The sequence below is a fragment of the Xenopus laevis genome, chromosome 8S, assembly GCF_017654675.1.
Source record: "Xenopus laevis strain J_2021 chromosome 8S, Xenopus_laevis_v10.1, whole genome shotgun sequence".
Taxonomy (NCBI): domain Eukaryota; kingdom Metazoa; phylum Chordata; class Amphibia; order Anura; family Pipidae; genus Xenopus; species Xenopus laevis.
This window is the reverse complement of record NC_054386.1, coordinates 32,021,877-32,042,322: the sequence shown is the minus strand read 5'-3', so window position 1 is coordinate 32,042,322 and position 20,446 is coordinate 32,021,877. Positions and strand designations below refer to the sequence as shown.

At 42.1% G+C, this 20,446-nt stretch overlaps 1 protein-coding gene across 4 annotated transcripts; it reads right to left on the bottom strand.

Annotated features, from left to right (window-relative positions):
- Window positions 1–3,971: 3,971 nt before the first annotated feature.
- LOC108699934 (transcription termination factor 1) lies at window positions 3,972–18,817 on the bottom strand. Of its 4 annotated transcripts, none has more exons than XM_041575028.1 (16): window positions 18,525–18,817; window positions 14,394–14,796; window positions 13,532–13,657; window positions 13,141–13,452; window positions 11,918–12,337; window positions 11,119–11,689; window positions 10,751–10,941; window positions 10,266–10,451; window positions 10,056–10,134; window positions 9,722–9,852; window positions 8,602–8,791; window positions 8,387–8,476; window positions 8,131–8,196; window positions 7,180–7,265; window positions 5,835–5,926; window positions 3,972–5,345 (listed from the first exon to the last, which is right to left on the bottom strand). In XM_041575028.1, exons 2-16 carry the CDS (start codon window positions 14,761–14,763, stop codon window positions 5,220–5,222), a joined length of 3,036 nt encoding a protein of 1,011 aa, XP_041430962.1. In that variant the 5' UTR covers window positions 14,764–14,796; window positions 18,525–18,817; the 3' UTR covers window positions 3,972–5,219. The 4 variants fall into 4 exon arrangements, with proteins under 4 accessions (XP_041430962.1, XP_041430959.1, XP_041430961.1 ...); XM_041575025.1 differs by having other exon boundaries at window positions 18,423–18,816; XM_041575027.1 differs by having other exon boundaries at window positions 18,571–18,816.
- Window positions 18,818–20,446: the final 1,629 nt, after the last annotated feature.

The following is a 20,446-nucleotide window of genomic DNA, read 5'->3' as shown; positions in this document are numbered from 1 at the left end:
CAGCAAACTCAAAAGAATAGCCATGAGCTGAAACAGAAGGCACTTCATCTGTACAGTGGTGTGAAAATATTTGCCCCTTCATGATCTCTTCTGTTACGACACATCTGTCACACCGAATGGCTTCTGTAATATTAGACAAAAGGGAACCTGAGGATACTGGCTACAGCGGTAATTGCAATTACTTCCTATCATTTGGTATCAAAACGTTCCCATTATTACTGAGGAATTTTAACCTAGAGTACTGCAGCGGGTTAAGCACAAAAAATGGGGGTACCTTGAGGGATGAGGGTAGGATTTCCAGGTGCGGTTATAGATGCATGCCTGCGGGTCAGGTTGTGGGCTTCATCTACATTTCTTAGCTCATGTTTAGGGATGCACGAAACCACAATTTTTGATTCGGCGGAACCCCTAATCCTTCGAGAAAGATTTGGCGGAATACTGAACCGAATCCGAATTTGCATATACAAATTAAGGGTGGCACAAGTCACGCAATTTCCCTCCCTGACCCTAATTTGCATATGCAAATTAGGATTCAGTTCAGCCGGGCAGAAGGATCCGGCCGAATCCTGCTGAATAAGGTTGAATCCTGGCCGAATCCCGAACTGAACTCTGGATTTGGTGCATCCCTACTTATGTTATATGGTCTATATTTTACTCCTTTTAAAAAAACTTTTTTCTGTCTCCACCCACTTTTGATGTCACTTCTGGTTTGCAGGAACTGCACTTCCTGTTTAATGGTGGTCGCGGGTTGCCGATCGGGTTGCAGATAAAGCAGTTGTGGCCCAGGGTCGGGTAGCGGATCCAAGTGGTTAAATATGGCGGTTGTGGTTCGGGTCACGGGCTGCGGGCCTTAAAAATTGGTTCCGTGCAGGACTATTTTGTAACCCACTTTTCTTAGCAGAGCGGCTTAAATTCAGATAGGTAGGCTTTTTATGAATGAACATCTCATTTCAGTTCCTGGCACAGCAGCTCTACTGGGTTCAAATCAGGATTTTCATTAGGCCACCTCAAAACATTACATTTGTTTCCTATCAGCCATTCAGATGTTGACTTGTGTGTTTTGCATTAGTGTCTGGAGAACCAAATCGCTCTCCAGCTCAGTTCACAGAGAGATGACAATGTGAGATAAGCACAGATAATACTCATAGCCTCAAAGTACTTTTGGCCATGCTTTTCTCAGTGCAGTGATCCCCAACGTATTGCTCACCAACCCCTTGAATGTTGCCTAAAAGCTGGTGCTTATTTTTGAATTCTTGACTTGGAAGTTTTAGTAACATAAAAAGCAGGTGTACTGCCACAGAGAGTCTCCTGTAAGCTCATCACAACCAGATGTGTAAGCAGACCCCGCAGTTGCAAAGGGGCCCGGACTGTGGGGTCTGCTTCCTCTATAGCCAATAGAAAACCCCCTCCTCCCCAGCCTCTCTTTTAGCTGCGGTTAGGAAGGGGGACGCAAGTAGGAGTGGGAATCATGTGCCGGGACCCTCTGAAGATTTTTTTGCAGGGGTCCGGCGCACTCTAGTTATGCCACTGATCACAGCCCTTATTTGGCCCCCCAGGAACTTTTTTAATGCTTCTGTTCAGTAATGTAACTTGGTGGGGGCGGGCCCTGGTGCGAGCCGTGCAGACGGGCCCGCCCCCACCCTCGTGTTCGCGATTTTTCTGTGCCGCTGCAGCCGACTCCAGCCGGCTGCAGCGCGCACAATCTTCCGGGGGGGCCCTGCGGGGGTGCGGGCCCTGGCCCATTTGCACCCCCTGCTCCCCCGGTAGTTACGCCCCTGCTTCTGTTGTTCCCAAACTCTTTTTATATCTGAATGTGGTTCATACAGTATGAAAGGCTGGGGACCCCTGCTCTAGTTCATCCCATTTTTGCCCAGGGGTGCCTCTGTTTCATATGATATTCCATTGGATGATTTTTTGATTCTTGGATAGGCTGCCTTTGCATTTTTGCAGTAATTCTGGCAGGCAAGACATTTTCCTGGCAAGATTCACATCAGTTTCAAATCTTCTTTAATTAGGCATATGTTCTATGGAGTCCAGGAGCTTCAGAAACGGCTTTGTATCCCTCTCCAGACTGTCATCTTTTGACATTTTTTAAAAATCATCTCTTCTAAAATGTACTTATATGGTGGCATAGCATCCTTGTAGCAACATCTGGTTGACTACTTCACTTGGCAATACTAATACTAATCAAAGGGTGTTGCCACATTCATATTTCTAGCAACAACTGAATCTGGATGATTTGAATACAGAAATACGTACTTGTGTTTTTTCATAGCCAAAAATGCCTAATGCAATGTTTTCTCCCTTTTAGTGAGTTTGCATTTCCTGTGTTATAACACCACAGCTTCCTGTTGTCTACTTTCACTGTCAGAGAGGTGCTGCAGGTTGTCATAATAATCCGGGTGCAATGTTTGGAACATGAGGGCAATTGAGGTGTAGTAATACCATATTCTGCTTTGTCCCTAGGGAAGGCCGCACCACAAGACCGAAACATTGGATTGATGGATGACATTTATCATTTGGCTGAAAGCATTAAAACAGGGGCTGTTTTACTGCCTTAAAGTCGATCAACTCGCAGTTACGCATTCATTTGTGAAAGTAGACAGTGCTCACACTACTGTTGATGCTTCAACAGGTGCCACATAATGGTTTAAACAAGGGGAGTCCTGGAGAAAGCATTCTCTTCTCTTGTTCTCCCTGCCAAACAATGTGGCTTTAAGCTTCAAGCTGGTCTTGAAATCTCCATTTCTGTTGCTCCTCCCCAATATCCAGTTACCTCCTGGGTAGTCTCAATTCTGTGTACCTTTACTCTTGTACCCAATTTCTCACGGTCCCGTATCACTGTAACCAGGACCGCCATCAGAAATCGCAGGGCCCCATACGACAACATTTCCTGGGCCCCCTGGGCTGCACCCACCGCAAGCCCCACCTACAGGTCCGCCCTCCCCACCCCACAGTAAAAAAACATAAAAAATATTGGTGGCTAGGGTTCCCACATGTTAATAAAAAAATAAAGATATTGGTGGTCCAGGCCCCCCATAAAAAAACATTTGTGGCCAGGGCCCGCCCATTAAAAAATATTGGTGGCTAGGACCCCACATGAGAAAAAAAAAAATCGGGGCCCCCCCCCCCCCCACATTATGAGAAAATTGGTGGCCAGGGCCCCTTAAATGTCCATGCCTTCCCGAAGTCAGCAGCTCTCATAAAGATGGGGGACCCGGCTAATCAAGTAAGTGTGACGTGGCCGGGCTCCCTTACCTTTGGGGCCCCCTACAACTCTTCCCCCTGATGGCTGCCCTGACTGTAACCGCACTTTCTTCACTATACTCCTCCTCCTGCATCTTTGGTCTCCATTATATCACTTCTTGCAGAACCTACTTCCTCCATCATTAGGAGAGCAGCACTTGTTTCCTATCAGCCAGTATAATGCTAAAATGTGGAAAGTGGTCACTAACAATAATTCTATTCTCTTTGTGCCTTGTATGTATGTATGTATAACTTTATTTGTAAAGCGCTGTGAAGGAGCTGCAGCGCTGTGAAGGAGCTGCAGCGCTGTACAGTGCATAAAAGTACGATATATATATGTATTATACTAATATGGATCCAGTGGCGTAACTAGAGTGCGTCAGGCCCCCCTGCAAAACAATCTTCAGAGGGGCCCAGTGCACTCTGATCCCCATCCTCCCACCCACTCCCAGACTCTGCCCATTCACCAGCCCTGATTTAACCCACTTCTCTACTCCTTGCTGACTTGTACTCCGATACCCCTGAGGCAGGTAACAGAGCTGCTGGGTAAGGGGGGGCCTTCCTCTATAGTTACACCACTGTATGGATCCATTACACCATGTAAATGAATGGCCTCACGAGTTTCCAATTCACCATAATGGAGAGATTATTCTATAGAATAGAAATGGAACTCGTGTCAGGAAATCTTAGGGGAGGGGGGGAGGCAGAGAAAGAGCTTAGAAAAGTAGCATGCAAATGTTTTATAAAATGTATTTAAACACATAAAACTTTATACTTTCATTAAAATCATTTTTCTGATTGAAAAACAGTAAGAGGCCAAAACATTGTAACAACATAGAAACGAATGAGCTTTCATTTAACTACAACTTTATGAACCTGTGCCAAAAATAAAATAAAAGATTAGGGTAAAAAAATAGTGATTTGCCCCATACGACCTCAACTCAGGGGCACCGATTGCTATGCAAGAATGGAAGACATTAAAGTCAACTAAACACCTGAAAACAAATGGATTGCTCAAAGTACTTTCGCAATTTACAAGAATTATTTTGTGGTTAGCATTGTTTTAAATATATTTTAACTGTAATATAATGAATTTGAAACATCAGCGCCCCCTGCTGTTATGTTGGGTCAGACAACCAGCCTTCAAGTGTCTTCCGCAGTAGATGACTGAAATGAGTCAATTATTTCCAAATTTCTGGCCACAAAACAGAACTCAAGCATCTTTGTTTGTTTCCCTGTATAGCAGCCGACGACTGTATAGATATTTGTATCCACAGAACCAGTGCAGTCTGCATATTCTGATTATAAATCAGTCTTTCTGTATCTGCTTTTATGGCAGATATTATTTGACTTATGCTCTTTTGATTATTTATAAAGATCCCTAAGCTTAACCTCCCAACAGAAGCCCAGACCACACTGAGCATGTGCACAGTCTTGGTCTTGCAAAGATGTTTAACATAGTTCTGGTGCAGTGAGTTCATGTTTAGTACACAAAATACAGCATTTCTAGCATTATTCTATTTTAGACTTTAGTTCCCCTTTAATGGCCAGGTACTGTACATTTGTAGGGATGAATTGAGAGGATCTAGTAGGAAATGTAGAACTTGTATGATTGCTTGACTCCTAAAATGTGTCCGGCCACTCAGTTTGCAACATTAGAAAAAAATTAAGCAATGTTCATGGGTCTGCTGGTTATTTTTGGTCCATTCTACAACATGACAGTGCAAAAAATGGCTAGCACTCTATTCATAAAGTGTCAATAAAATAATATTTTGTTGACAGGGCAAGCAACGCTTGTCTCAGATAGAAAATAAAGCAGACTCATAACGCACACATGGTGCCCTTCTGTTTTACATGGCGACATCCCTGTATAACACAAGGACAGAATCACAAGAACAAACGCTGCATTTGAATGAGGAGATTGTGCCCCAGACACAGGCACTCAGGAGCAACCTTCCTTCTTTTACTTTGAATTATCTCATTTTTGCTTTAGCTCTCGTTTCTTCTTTTTTTCCAGCATACAGCTCGTCTTCTTGTTCTTTGCTGATATATTCACAGAATATTTCATTGATGAGATAAGAATCTCTTTTTTCAACCACCTGTAAAACATGGGCAAAAATGAACATCATCCGACTAATCTAGGACGAATATAATACTCTTCCGACCTGTCTAGGACGAATATCACCCTGCAGCTGTCTGAACCATGCATCCGCCTATACAAATTGGGAACACCAAGTGAACAATGGTCAGGGCCATATTTATACAGAGGCACCTGAGAGCCCCTGCTTAGAGTGTCTGCTTTAGGGGGGGGGGGTGGTCCATGGGTGCATGCAAACCCAATAGGCTGGTTTTGCTCCCAATAAGGATTAATTATATCTCAGTTGGGATGAAGTACAAGCTACTGTTTTATTATTACAGAGAAAAAGGAAATTATTTTTAAAACTTTGGATCATTTCGTAAACTGGAGTCTATGGGAGACAGCTTTTCTGTAATTCTGAGCTTTCTGGATAATGTGTTTGAGAACCCCTGATGGCTGCCCTGCACACACACACACACACAAACACACACTGCCAAAAGGCAAATCTTACAGGCTGAATATCGTCCTCCTGTTGTGAGATGGAGGGAACCAGGTTTTCCTCAAGCTGCGGCACAGTTTCTGTGTACAGATGATGCAAAATTTCTGGAACACAACATAAGAACTCAGTACCCGTAAACACAGCACCACTGTGAATTGACTGGATAGTAAACAAGCATGCCCTCTGCCAGATAACTAGGGACACTGCTATGAACTTTACTTTGGGAGGAAGTAGCCATGTCATTGGTTGCATAGGTTTACTATTCTCTGCACTGGTGGTTTTGACTTTTGCAATGTATCACAGGGGTGTCCAAAAGCTAGATCGGGATCTACCAGTAAACTTTTAGATGGTGATCAGTAGATTTCAAGAATTAAGCCAATAAACAGCTTGTCTAAATCACCCTCCTGTTTCATGCTTTTCATTCAGATATGAATTATTATGTTGTTACAATAAAAAATGGTTATTTGTCAAGTATAGTAATATACATTTTCTCATAAAACAATATTAAAGAAATATTTTCCATGGAACAGAATGCCAACAATGCTTTTATGGTTATAGATCATAATAACACAACACCATTAAAAGTAGACCTCGCATTAGTAAAGTATAGGCACTCCTGATGTAGCAGAAGCCAGTACAGTCCTGTCTTGGCTGGAAGGGCCCTGTTTTTAATACATAGTCTCAACAGTCAGGACCAAAAGTGAAGAAGTAGCCAACAGCAGGGAGTATGCTCTTGTGCACCTTAGTGTTTTTGTACTTCTACCCAGGGGTAAATGACCCCTTTCATCTCAGGAGTGCCAATAAGGACAGTAGCAGCTTATCTACTGATAATGTGTTATCTATTGACTTGGCACCCAGTGCCCACACAGGCTCACACTTGCCATACTCATAATTATAATAAAGATGCAATACACCTGGGAGTCAGGGCCCAAGTACAGTTGTACCAGCTGCCCCCCACGGTAGTTACTGTGTGAACAAGAAAAAGAAATGACAGTAAGGGTCTGGCCACATGGGCAGATTCGGGTAGATTAGTCGCCAGACAACAAATCTCCTCTTCTTCGTGGCGGCTAATCTCCCCGATCTGCCTTCCGCCAGCTAAAATGTAAATCTCTTGGGGGCAAGCACACGGAACGATTTTTTTTCCGAAGGTGCGAGTAATTGCCTCCCGAGGAAACTTCGGGCGACTTCGGAAAACAAATCGATCTGTGTGCCTGTCCCCAGGTGATTTACATTTTAGCCGGCGGAAGGCATATCGGAGTGATTAGTCGTCGTGAAGAAGAGGAGATTTGTCGCCTGAAGACTAATCTTACAGAATCTGCCGTTATGGCCAGACCCTTAGTAAAAAAGCCAAACAGACCTTGGTGAGTCAGACTATGATAGTCAGGGACGTAGTGCATTTTCAAGTAAACAAACTTGTTCTGAAGCAACAATGGTGGGATGTTCCTAAGAAAGAGAAATGCTGGTTAAGTGTGTGTGTGTGTAACATCAGGACAACTGCTTTTTTAACAAAAGACAGACTTTCTGAATGTGCGTAATTGCAGCAGGATGAAGCAGCAACCCTGATAGTACTGCCATACGGATACCCATGTTCTTTGCAGTGCACAACATAAGGCGTGTTAGGGTAGCTCATGCTCTACAACAGGGACAACTATGGACGACAAAGGAACAGGAACATCTCCCTCTGCAATTAATAGTAGAAAATATACCCTGCCTCGTGCACAATTTGAACTTTGGATCTCCGTGTTGATCCACCAAGAACTGGACTGCAGGATCCTGCAAACATCCAGAGAGAGGCTCCCTGCCCAATTACCTTCATTGGGCCTGCACACAGCATAAAATCAGGCCTCCTAGTTGGATTTGATACACATGCCTGCCTAAGTGGACACTTCTGCAAGAGCAGTTCTTCTGGTATATGAACAGCTTAATATGCATGCCACCCAGGAACATGACGTTATTTAGTTCCCCTAAACTGCCCTAAAGTGGCTGTACGTGAGCTGATAAAAACTGCAGACTTAGTCCCTCCATACCAAGATGGTACCTTATTGGCCCTTGTATGGGGGGCCTCCCAAAGACCTGCCAGAACAATCTCTGGCCAACTATCAGCCAGATATCTTGAGCAGGTCTGAAAATGCCATTGGAAGAGGACCATGCAGGTAATTCAATGGCCCCCAGGCAAATGACAACATCCGTCTTATTTGGCCTAGAGTATCATTAGCTAAATAGGGTAGAGATTCACACATGGTGCTTTGCCAACTTCATCATTTTATTCTTACCTGCAATAATGGTCTATGCAAACCTGAGCACTTACCCAAGAACGTCCGCCAGCACTTCCCATTGTATCTGACCACTTTCTGCTGGTCCATGATCATGTAACCTGTGCATGATACACATAAAAGCTGTTATGGTGGCAAATACATAGTGAGGTCCCTTATCAGCGTGTATTACACTGTGCAGGTTTTCACCCTTTATCAATGCAGATATCTTGGCACCCCTTATGAGCACTGATATCTTGAGATTGGGACAAACCCTATGAATACAGTCTCAGCAAGTTCATTTACACTCACCATTTGATCATGTTGATTTTTATCTCTGCACCAGATGCTCCTTTAAAAACATTTACACCATTATTCATCCTCAGTAGCAGGATATTTGACCTGGAAAGAGACAACATGCCTGACTTAACATCTGCCTTTTATCTTCTAAAATGCTAATGGCCTATGTTAATTTCACCATTAAGAACCCCAATCAGAAAGTTAAAAAAAAAAAAAAACGAATTTACCACTTTATTTTACATTGTGACCAATTTCTTGTCTCCACTTTTTCTTCCACTTGAACCCAAGGAATTCCGGTGTACACATCACATTTAGGGATGGTATCCAGTGGCCCTTTGTCTGGTTTGACAACAAAATGTTTAATGGCATCAATCAACTTGTTTGTTTCCACTGTGCTCCATGTCCCGCTGTTGGTCTCTTGAGAAGGGAAGAAATCAAATTGCTTGTTGACAAAATAAGCTTTTCTACTCAGCTGGCATTGCGGATTATTATAAGAGTTGCTTAAAGGAGATGTAAACCCTAAAAATGAATATGGTTAAAAATGCCATATTTTTGGAAAATATCGGATTTATTATGATTTATGTTTTTGGTGGTTTTTTTTCTTTTCTTTTCCCCTTTACTTTCTTATTATTATTTTTGGTTTATTGAAACTCATTAATGTATGCTATAACTATTGTTATAAAAGAACAACTTTTTGCTGTATTGCAATATTTCAAATGTTTATTTGGAAAAATTCAAAATAAAGAGAAATATAAAAAAAAAGCCATATTTTATATACTGAACTTATTGCCCCAGCATAAAGCTTCAGCTGTTCAATGATCCAGGACTTCAAACGTATCACAGGGGGGTCGCCATCTTGGAAAGTGTCTGTGACACTCACATGCTCAGTGGGCTCTGAGCAGCTGTTGGGAAGCTAAGCTTAGGGGTTGTCACAAATTATCAAGCAGAAAATGAGGTTTGTCTGTAATACAAACTAATGCTACAGAGCGGTTTATTAAATTCTTAGACTAATTGCACTGGTTTCTGTGCTGCCATGTAGTATCTGTATTAATTACTAATCAGCCTTATATTGTGACATTTATATTCTGTGTGTACTGTATATTATGAATGTATCCCTAAGCTCAGTAAGTGACAGCAGCACAGAGCATGTGCAGTGAACCAGAAAAGAAGACGGGGAGCTACTGGGGCATCTTTTAAAACACAGATCTTTACTGCTAATGGGCTGTGGTTGCCTTGGGCTGGTACAGAAGCCCAAAACATAATGAACAACATTTCTAGCTACTTTTTTAGTTAGGCTTTAGCTCTCCTTTAATGAGACCGCAGCACATTCCCAGTTGGTACATGTACCTCGTCTCAGCTGTGATGCCTTCAACTGAAGCGTAACATTATTGCGTCCCATCAGAGGTGCTATTTTCTTCCATTTATTTCCATGTACCTCAATGTGTCTCTTCAACTGCTCTACTTCATCCTTTGAGTAACTGGAGACAACAGATACAGTCATTAGCAACAGCAAGCAATAGGGCAGAAGTGTTGCGCACTTGCACCCATTAGTGGTTTTTCACTTTTCCAAGTGGCCCCTTGTGGCTTTTAATCAAATACCTGAGAGATGCCATTTAATTTCAGATACACATAAAGATTTCACATGCACAAAAACACAAGAAGTACTGAAAGAAAGACTCACAGTCCCTTGGTACTTGTAAAGTCGAACATCTTTGCTCCTCGGATGCACACCTCTGAGGTTGTACGTGGTATCCCTTCCGCTGCATACACAAGAGAATAGAGCTTTTCTGCAGTGCTAGCATCCATGAACCCCTCAAAATGCTCAGACACCCCCTGACTGATATGTAACAGAAGCCAAAGATACACAACACAGAGTGACATAAAAATATACCGATTCTACGCCTAAAGTAGAACATCCGCTTCACTCTCTCAATCATGGCCTTCTCTTCTGGGTATTTAAAGCTGTTAAAGAGCTTATCTCCGGAAGAGATTCCTGTGAGAGCCTGAAACTCCATTACGTTCTGCTCTAGCCGCTGGTTTTCCTCAGTAGTGAACCTGCCAGTCATGAAGGGGATACCTGCAAGAAAAAATGGTTGATTTGGCACAGACACTGCCAGGCTTCAATTCACACATTACCAATCCCAGTACTGGACAGCCTATAAATTAAGGACTATGGATTCAGCAGTAGCTGGAGAGGTAGGGGAAATAAATGGCGCTGCCTATAATCTAGTAGTGATTATGCCATTCCTTTTCCTTTAAGGTGCAGTACTGATTCCCAGTATGTACATACATTTCTTTTTGCTCCAGGCCTAATGACTGCATTTGCTGATAATAAATCGCTAATATGCTGTTACACAGAAAATGAAAACCACCTACCTTTCATTTTGGCTGCCCTTACTCTTTCCAAGTCTTCTCTCACTATACATTCAATTGTGGAATATTTCCGTTTTTCCAGGTACGGGAAATACTCCTTAAGGAGTTCAAGGTCTTTCTGGCGTAGAAGTGGATATGATCTCACTTTCCTTTGTCTCTTAATCTCCAGCACAGCTTCCACAGCCGAATCAATCCTGTCACACAATAATGGCAGTTAAGCAATTTAGACATCTACAATCTACTGAGTGAATCTGGTACTGCTGTGTGAACCCTTATAATATGGCGATTTACTGCTCTGTCCAATCAGTATCATAGTGAAGTTAGCCACAGATCTAAACTGCCCCATTATTGGGGTCCCTTTGCTATCTCACCTGCTATCAGTTGCATTGGTCCCTTGGTCACCTATGCCTTCATCTGTGTTGCAGACTGGTTGAGACTCATGCTCAGTTTCAGAAGGGTTCTCCTGAGATTCCATCATGCTCTCTCTCCTTTCCGTGCTAGATGGGGTGGAAAAGTTCTCTTCTTGTGGCTCTTCTATTTCATCATTAATACTATGTGATTCAACCAACCTCTGGTCTTCTCTTTCCATTTCAGATCTCTTGTGCTTCTTAGATTTCTTCTTACTCACTGACAATGTCAAGCCACAAGGTTCAGGCTCTGCATATTCTCTCAGATCTGCAGAACATTCCTGCTCCAGTTGCTTCTTCAGATTATCTCCAACCAGGTTTCCACTTTTGTCATTCCTCTCATTGAGCAGGACTGTGTATTCATGATTCTTTTTTTTCTTCTTCTTGGCCACTATGGGAACATCATGGTCAGATAGTTCCATCAGCAAACCTTTTTCTTCCAGCATTTTGCTACGATCTCTGTGTTTTTTCTTTTTCTTCTCCTGGAAAGCTTGTGGGTCTTCTGAATCAGTCTGCTCAACAATGGATGTGCCTCCTATAAAATAACAGTATGGCAATGGTCAATGAACTTATCTATTTCTGTGGGGTTCCAAAGAACTGCCCCTCATTATTATTTTCTTGCTAAATCCCCGAGATCCTAATAGACCTTCTGTAAAACACCAGCATATCTCAAGGTCAAACAGTGCAACATTCCCACAAGTTAAGTCCTTTAACAGTCAAAGAGCTCAGCTAAGATTCACAGCAACCAAAATAAAATCATTACCTGCATAAGAGAAGGAACTCAATATACCAGAACTAGAATCCTTGTGCTCTGAATGTTTCTTCTTTTTTCTTGGGGGAGTTTCCAAACTGTCCAAAGATTTTTCAGGCTCCATGGAGAGACCATGGTAAGAATATGTGGTATCTGTGCTTATTTTCTTTTTACGTTTGGACAGGGTATGAGTAATTTCCTTGGTTAGTACAGTGTCTCCATTTGGTTCCACCATATTGCTCTCCATTATCTCATCGCTTTGTTCTTGGCCTCTTTTTCTTTTTGGTGTTGAGGCTGCTGAGGCTGTGCTGATCATTCCAGTGGACTGTGGGGTGTTCTCATCATCCAGCATTTTGTGCGTGTGCTTTTTCTTCTTTTTTTTAAACATTGGGGGTTTCTCGGGATCCGTCTGTTCAGCAAGGGTGGTGTCTCCTAGCAAAACATAATCTACAGTTATGGTTCCTGGATTCCTTTTATTAAAGCTGGCCTTAAAAGTTGTTTCTTTTTGGCCTTCAACAACATTTGCCCCAGTCATATAACAAATATCATCCAACAAAAATATGAAAAGCAAGGAGGCCAGAAAGGCAGAACTAGCTGCACAGTTTGTGTTGAAATTAATATATTTCTACTTGAAGCTAGTCCTGCCTTTCCAGCCTCCTTGCTTTTCATATTTTTGTGGCCTGCTACCCCAAGCTTATGTACCCTTTGCCAACTTTTGCTGGTCATCACCTATTTTAAGGCAAACCTATATCATCCAATCAGATTTCTTTCTATCATATCACATTCTATCATAAAACTGAACTAAATAAGGGCTGCTATACAGTGGCCAACCAGGTGCAATCTTTGCCCTATCTCCCCACAAGCCAAATGAAAGATGAGCATACTAGGGGCCCCATCCAGTATGGCCACCTTCCTATTGCTCCAATTATTTGTGCAAGCTGCTGCCACTTATTGCTTCCTCATATGCCAATGCACCATGGTAAAATTTTTTAACCTGACAGATTCATCCATAGTACGTAGACAGAGCACCATACACACACCAGTAGTCATCTGTTGGTATGTCTGTGGGCCATAGGCTAACAGCTGGTTGATGTGAGTTACTGAACCAGAGCAAACACTTCCCATGTCGCCCCTCTAAACTTCCTTTACACTCTTGATTCTGGATCCAAACATTAGGAACAACACAGTATACCCAACTATATTTATGCAGTAATCATCACAACATGAAAATGTACCTGTGTCCATTAAAACAGAAGTAGATGAATTCCCTTCTCTGACTTTCTTCTTCTTCTTTTTGACTGCCATCTCTAAAGTTTCTCTCTCGTCCTCCATGTTGGATATTTCTACTTGACCTGCCATTGCTGTGGTCTCTTCTGTGTACTTATCATGCTTTTTCTTTTTGCTCTTCCTGTGGGTATCAGGTGAGTCACACTCTTCAGAAAGACCATCTTTGTTATGGCTCCTGTCTTGATATTCATGCTTCTTTTTTTTCTTCTTTGGTTTAAGTGGGTCTTCTAATTCACTCTGCATGGGAATTAAAGTGTCCCCTGAAAAAAAGGACCAGTAGTATACATATATATTTCTTTAATGGGTTTCTGTTAGCATTTACAAAAACAGCCAACTTACCTGTATATGAAGAAATTGCTTGATAACTACTTTCCTCCTGGCTTACAGTTTGATGACGGTGCTTTTTTTTCTTCTTTACTGGAAGCAAATCTTCCAAGTCAGTCCTCTCTTGGCTTGAAACATCCCCTAGAAATGAAAAAGCACAACAAAGCCTTAGGGAGACTGCTGACAAATAAATATATAACTAACATAAAGCAGACCCCGTGGACACAGGGGCCACATTGCAGGCACTGCTTTAAAGTTCACCCTCCACAGTCAATTCAAAGCAGTGCACCACTGGGAAATGTATTTCCTGCTACATATTTAACTTTCACTACTTCCTTTGTGCCGATACAACAGCAATCATGGCTTGCTTTAGGGACACTATATAGCAGGGTCAATTAACATGTATAAGACAGGTTTATTTTAGGGATGCACCGAATCCAGGATTCTGTTCGGGATTCTGGCAGGATTCAACCTTTTTCAGCAGGGTTCACCCGAATCCTTAAGCCTGCCCGGAGCAGAGAGGGAAATCGCATGACTTTTTGTCACAAAACAAAGAAGTAAAAAATGTTGTCCCCATCCCAACTCTTTCATATGCACATTAGGATTCGGTTCAGTCAAATCTTTCGTGAAGGATTCGGGGGTTCGGCCGAATCCAAAATAATGGATTTGGTGCATCCCTAGTTTATTTACACTTACTTGACCCCTACATGAAATGCCTGTAATCTGATTTAACTATAAGACTGCTATACATAAGAGCAGAGAAAACAAAACCAATAAACTTCTATCCAAGTATTTATATCAAGTTCTATAAATACAAATTTCCAATGGGAAAGGGTGCAATTGATGAAAGCGCCCCTTTTAGTTTAATTTTAGTTACCAAAGTCAGAGGGGGAAGCAGGCACTAAAACTGATGGAGATAGGTCACGGTGTCTGAAGTGCTTTTTCTTTGCAGACTTTTCCAGACCATGTAGTGACACATTCGGGTCCCCGTCAGAGGTTCCAGTTAATGCACTGTAATAGTCCAAGCCGCTGTCTACCGGATTTTTGTTTTTATTCTTCCTTTTATGCGGAGTAGAAGAAACATTTTCTGACCCGGCAACTTCAGCATCAATACAGGTATTTTCTGCAGCCACCTTAGAATGTTTTTTGCCCTTTTTCTTGTTCTTAAGTTTCTCTGGGTGATCATAAAAATCTTGGCTGGGATATCCTGAAGAGAGTTGATGTGACATTTGCGCAGCCTCTTCCATTCACACTGACCAATATTGCCTTTGCTATAAAACCTGTATTATGGAAAAGACAGGAACTGTCAAATGAAGAAGCAACACAAAACGGACCAGACTAAAATTCTCTAAGCATCACTAGACAGCTGAAATATACTGATAGATAATAGTGGGCCACAAGCTGGCTATTGCTGCTGTAAGCTTACTAAAGAGCAATGGGGTGCCCACTTGGTACCTTTATAGGGGTTGATCCCCTTTGAGTTAACTTTTAGTATGATGTAGAGAGTGATATTCTGAGACAATTTGCAATTAATTTTCATTATTTCTTATTTGTGTTTTTTGAGTTATTTAGCTTTTTTATTCAGCGGCTCTCCAATTTGCAATTTAAGCAATCTAAACAAAATTACCCTAGCAACCATGCACCGATTTGAATATGAGACTGGAATATCAATAATAGAGGGTCTGAATAGAATAATGATTAATAAAAAGTAATAATACATTTGTAGCCTTACAGAGCCTTTGTTTTTCAGTGGGGTCAGTGACCCCCATTTGAAAGCTGGAAAGAGTCATAAGAAAAAGGCAAATAATTCAAAAGCTATAAAAATTAAATATCGAAGACCAATTTAAATATTGCTTAGAACTGTCAAAGTCTATAACATACTAAAGGTTAACTTAAAGATAAACCACCCATTTAAAGAACACAGACCTGTCTCAGGGGTCATTTACATAGAGCAGGGTAGGGTGCCATGTTTTCTGCATTTTTGCACCCTCCCCAGCACTTTGCACCCTAGGCATAGTTCTTAGGAATAGAGTGGAAAGACCTGCACTTCCCACATGAGTGTAGTGCTGTCTGTTGTCAGCTGATTAGTAAGCTATATGGTGTCCATACAAGTACCTTTAAAGTAGGGATGCACCGAATGTCCGTATTCTGACATTTTCAGCAGGATTCAGATTCGGAATCCTTGTGCCTGGCCAATACGAATCCTTAAAATCATGTGACTTTTCGTCACATAACAAGGAAGTACATTTTATAGCCCCTCCCCCTAGTTGATATGCCGATGCAAATTAGGGTTCAAATTTGGTTGGGCATTCCAAAATAGTGGATTCGGCGCAACCCTACTTTAAAGAACACAGATATGAGATGGAAGGAAATCACACTCTGAAGTGTTGTAGCATATTCCATATGCAGGGTTACCTAGCAGTGGGATAAGCAGCTTGCACGCAACACTATAAAAAGCAGTTGGCATGGATGAGCATTACTTCTATTACCCGTGTATGACAGATATGTATCAGAGACCTGTGCTTGCAAGTAATTTAGATAGAAAAAGAAACCCTGCCTATAGTTACTGTTATATAATTACCAGGTTTAAAAGGAAAATACTAATAAGTGTTCAACCGTACCTATACGAAAAAATAAATAAAGTGCTGTGCAATTGAAATAAAGTGCTAGTGCAGTTATTGTTCTACTAAATTATCTTAAAGTACTTGAAGTGAAAAAATTGATAAGAATAATACATTTCTATGAAGCTAAGTTCATCTATAAATTAGTAATACTTCACAAATTCATCCAGGAATTATAAATAAAGTATTTAATAAAGTATAATTCATTAAATAATTTTATACAAAAAAAAAAAATGGTGGAGTTGTCCCGTAAACTAGCTGCCTGATTTTTTCTAGATCCTGGGACAACACAAAGATTAGGCAGGACAGGGTAACCGGGGCTGTGGCCTATGATTACGTGTGTTAACACACGAAATGCATTAGGACGATTAATGCTTGTGTAATAAAGTGAAGTGATTTTTACCGTTGCCTGGAGTCCTGCTGAGTGCGTGCCAATTTGCCTGTGTACACATATGCACAAGTCCTAATTTGTCAGGTCCAGATCACTGGGGATTGGTGAATGGGAGATTTAAAGAGCTAGCGAATCTCCTGCAAGTCATTTGTGCTTCAGAACACATTTCAGCATGCCACCCCTAAAATTCTGCTGCCCTAGGCCAGGGCCTTTGTGACTTCCCACAAATCCAGGACTGCTAAAGTTCCTTTTGCCACAACAGTAAAATCCCTATGGGCTCTGTCACACTCATGTTGCCAAAGCCTGCCTGCTATTTTCAGAGATGTCCACCTTATAGAATGCTCCCGTGTATCAGGTAAATTGAGGAGGGTTTACGAGACTTCTGAATGGCAGGCTTAGTATGAATCTGGGTGCAAATTACACAAAGTGAGCGACCAGGAAAGAGGTCATTAAAATGTTGACAGGGCCAGAAGCTTTGGAGCAGGCCCGGACTGGCAATCTGTGGGTTCTGGCAAATGCCAGAGGGGCTGCTGTATGGTTCAATAGAAAGTTACCATATAGTGGGCTGGTAAGGGGCTGTTTGGGCCTCTGTGTACTTGGAATGGCAGGGCCTATTCTGACTCCCAGTCCAGGCCTGCTTTGGAGACCCTAATTGAATTGCATAATCAGGTCTACAACGTAAAAACTGTATTGGAACCACTCAGGTGCTTTGCTTTTATTAATACATGTATGGGATCAGTTAGCCAGAAACCCATTGTGCAGAAAGCTCCAAATTAGAGAAAGGCTGTTTCTCATAGACTCCATTTACCCAAACAACCAAAAATTTTCTTTTTCTCTGTAATAATAAAACAGTAGCTTGTAATTGATCCCAAGATATAATGAATCCTTATTGGAAGCAAAACGAGCCTATTGCATACCTCCCAACTGTCCCTTTTTCGGAGGGACAGTCCCTCATTTGTACTGGAAAGTCCCTCTTTTCTCTGCACTGAACAGCCAGAAAAAGAAGCAAAGTTTCTCACTTAAAGGAAAACTATACCCCCAAAATGAACACTTAAGCAACAGATAGTTCATATCATATTAAGTGGCATATTAAAGAATCTTACCAAACTGGAATATATATTTAAGTAAATATTGCCCTTTTACATCTCTTGCCTTGAGCCACCATTTCGTGACTCTATCTGTGCTGCCTCAGGGATCACCTGACCAGAAATACTTCAACTCTAACTGTAACAGGAAGAAGTGTTGAAGCAAAAGACAGAACGCTGTCTGTTAATTGGCTCATGTGACCTAACATGTATCGTTTGTTGGTTTGTTTGTGTTTACAGTGAATCCTACGATCCCAGGGGGCGGCCCTTATTTTTTAAAATGGCAATTTTCTATTTATGATTACCCAATGGCACATACTACTAGAAAAGTATATTATTATGAAAATGGTTTATTTACATCAAGCAGGATTTTACATATGAGCTGTTTTATGCAATATCTTTTTATAGAGACCTACATTGTTTGGGGGGTATAGTTTTCCTTTAATTGGCTTTTAGCAGAGAGCCCAGAACACCTAACAGGTGCAAATAAGATACTTTGTAACAATTTTGAGACACAAAAACACAGTTTAGATAAGGAGAAATATTTTCAAACTTTCATAACCTGCCAAATTTTGTAAAACAAACATGGTAATTAGGGGGTGTGGCCACAGATAGAGGTGTGGTCAGAATATATTGCTGCGCTAAGTGCGGGAAAAAAATTTTTGTCCCTCTTTTTTACTTCCAAAATGTTGAGAGGTTGGGTTGATTTAATGTTTGTGATGTTCTAATAGACTAGAGATCCAAATTATAGCGGATCCATCAACAGAAAAACCCCAGGTCCCAAGCAATCTAGATAACATCTCCCATACCTGTAGTAGAAAATATTTCAGAAGCACCTCATCGTGTCCCCAATTTTGGATCCGGCCCAATAGGTTAGTAGTAAGTGCACTGCAGACAGGGCATTTTTATACCTCCCAAGTGTCCCGGATCTGGCGGGACAGTCCCGAATTTACTTGCCTGTCCCGCCGTCCCGGATAGTAGGTGAAGATGTCCCACGGCTCGGCGCTGTTCGGATCTTCCTTGCTTCTTCCGGGTTTTCTCAGCAGTTTCCGGAGCGGCGGAGCAGGAGGAGTTGACTTCGCTAGTTTCCGTCACGTTCGGTCACGGGGCTCCCACGTCACGGCGTCCGACGCGCTGCATTGAGCTGCCTGACTTCTTCCGGCGGTGGGAGGGGAGAGCGCGCGTCTGGTGAGTCATCCCAGAGTGACTCCATCTTTGTGTCTCAGTTGCGGTTAGGCTGCCCGCCGAGCGAGGTAGATTTCTGCTGCAGTGCATGTGTCATCCCAGGCTCAGTGCAAAAACGAACCCAATTGAATCAATCCTCAGTCCAACTAGTAAGGTAGGCGGTACCGCGGCGCAGGCTGCCCAGGAGCAGGAGCCCGCGGTCTAGAGAGACTGCACCAATGGTGCGCGGCTGAGAGACTGTCTGTGTGAGCAGGCCGCAGCTGCTTCCTTTGTTGTGAGACTTCGTGTGAGAGCAGCCTGCAGCTGCTTCCTTTGTTCTCTTACAATGCAGCTTTTCTTAAAAAGGTTGCAGCTGGCCTGGAGGGCTGCAGGTTGGGATATACCTGGTTTAATAATTCTTTATAAAGCATAAACTGTGCAGCCCCTTAAAAGCCCCTAGTGTCTCTTATGCATGATGAAACATATGGGAGGCACCCTGCTTCAGCTTGGATAAAAGGGAATCATCATGATCTGGGACATTTTCATTTATCCAAGCTGGAGCAGGGTTCCTCCCATATGTTTTTTGGCTTCCCCTCCATTAAATGAGTTTTGGGGGAGGGGGCTATACAGCTGGGATTCAATGGAGGGCTGAATCAATTAGCTATGTAGCACAAGGAGGTTTTCATGTGTGTCTAGCGTTAAAGGACCAGTAACATCACTGAGTGTAGGGTTGCCACCTTGCCGGTAAAAATGATGGTTGATCCCAATGTTATTAATAGGGAAAAAAGATAAATATATAGGAAGGTCAGTGATCCCAATGTTATTAATAGGGAATAAAGATAAATATATAGGAAGGTCAGTGATCCCAATGTTATTAATAGGGAATAAAGATAAATATATAGGAAGGTCAGTGATCCCAAAGTTATTAATAGGGAATAAAGATAAATATATAGGAAGGTCAGTGATCCCAATGTTATTAATAGGGAATAAAGATAAATATATAGGAAGGTCAGTGATCCCAAAGTTATTAATAGGGAATAAAGATAAATATATAGGAAGGCCGGTATTTTTTTTTTCCAGAAAAGGTGGCAACCCTAACTGAGTAACATTTTAAGTGTATCTAAGGGCCAGGGCCTTTTTGAGGAGGTGCCATATTGATCCCTTAGACAGTACAGTATGAGGGTATAGCTTATTGTGTGCCCAGAACATTCCTTCTCTGTATATTTGTATTTATACATATGGGAAGAGGTGCCATATTGATTCCTTAGACAGTACAGTATGAAGGTATAGCTTATTGTGTGCCCAGAACATTCCTTCTCTGTATATTTGTATTTATACATATGGGAGGAGGTGCCATATTGATTCCCTTAGACCAGTGGTCCCCAACCAGTAGCTCGCGAGCAACATGTTGCTCTCCAACCCCTTGGATGTTGCTCCCAGTGGCCTCAAAGCAGGAGCTTATTATTGAATTCCAGGCTTGGAGGCAAGTTTTGCTGCATAAAAACCAGGTGTACCGCCAAACAGACTCTCCTGTAGGCTTCCAGTTCACATAGGGGCTACCAAACAGCCAATCGCAGCCCTTATTTGGACTTCTCATGCTTGTGTTGCTCCCCAGCTCTTTTTACAATTTAATGTGGCTCACGCGTAAAAAAGGTTGGGGACCCCTGCC

Coding starts and splice junctions, on each gene's coding strand:
- LOC108699934 (XM_041575028.1), bottom strand. CDS start 14,763: ATGGAAGAGGCTGCGCAAATGTCACATCAACTCTCTTCAGGATATCCC. Junction 13,658..14,393: donor TGCTTCCCCCTCTGACTTTG/GTAACTAAAATT, acceptor TTTCATTTCTAG/GGGATGTTTCAAGCCAAGAG. Junction 9,853..10,055: donor TTTACAAGTACCAAGGGACT/GTGAGTCTTTCT, acceptor TGTTGTCTCCAG/TTACTCAAAGGATGAAGTAG.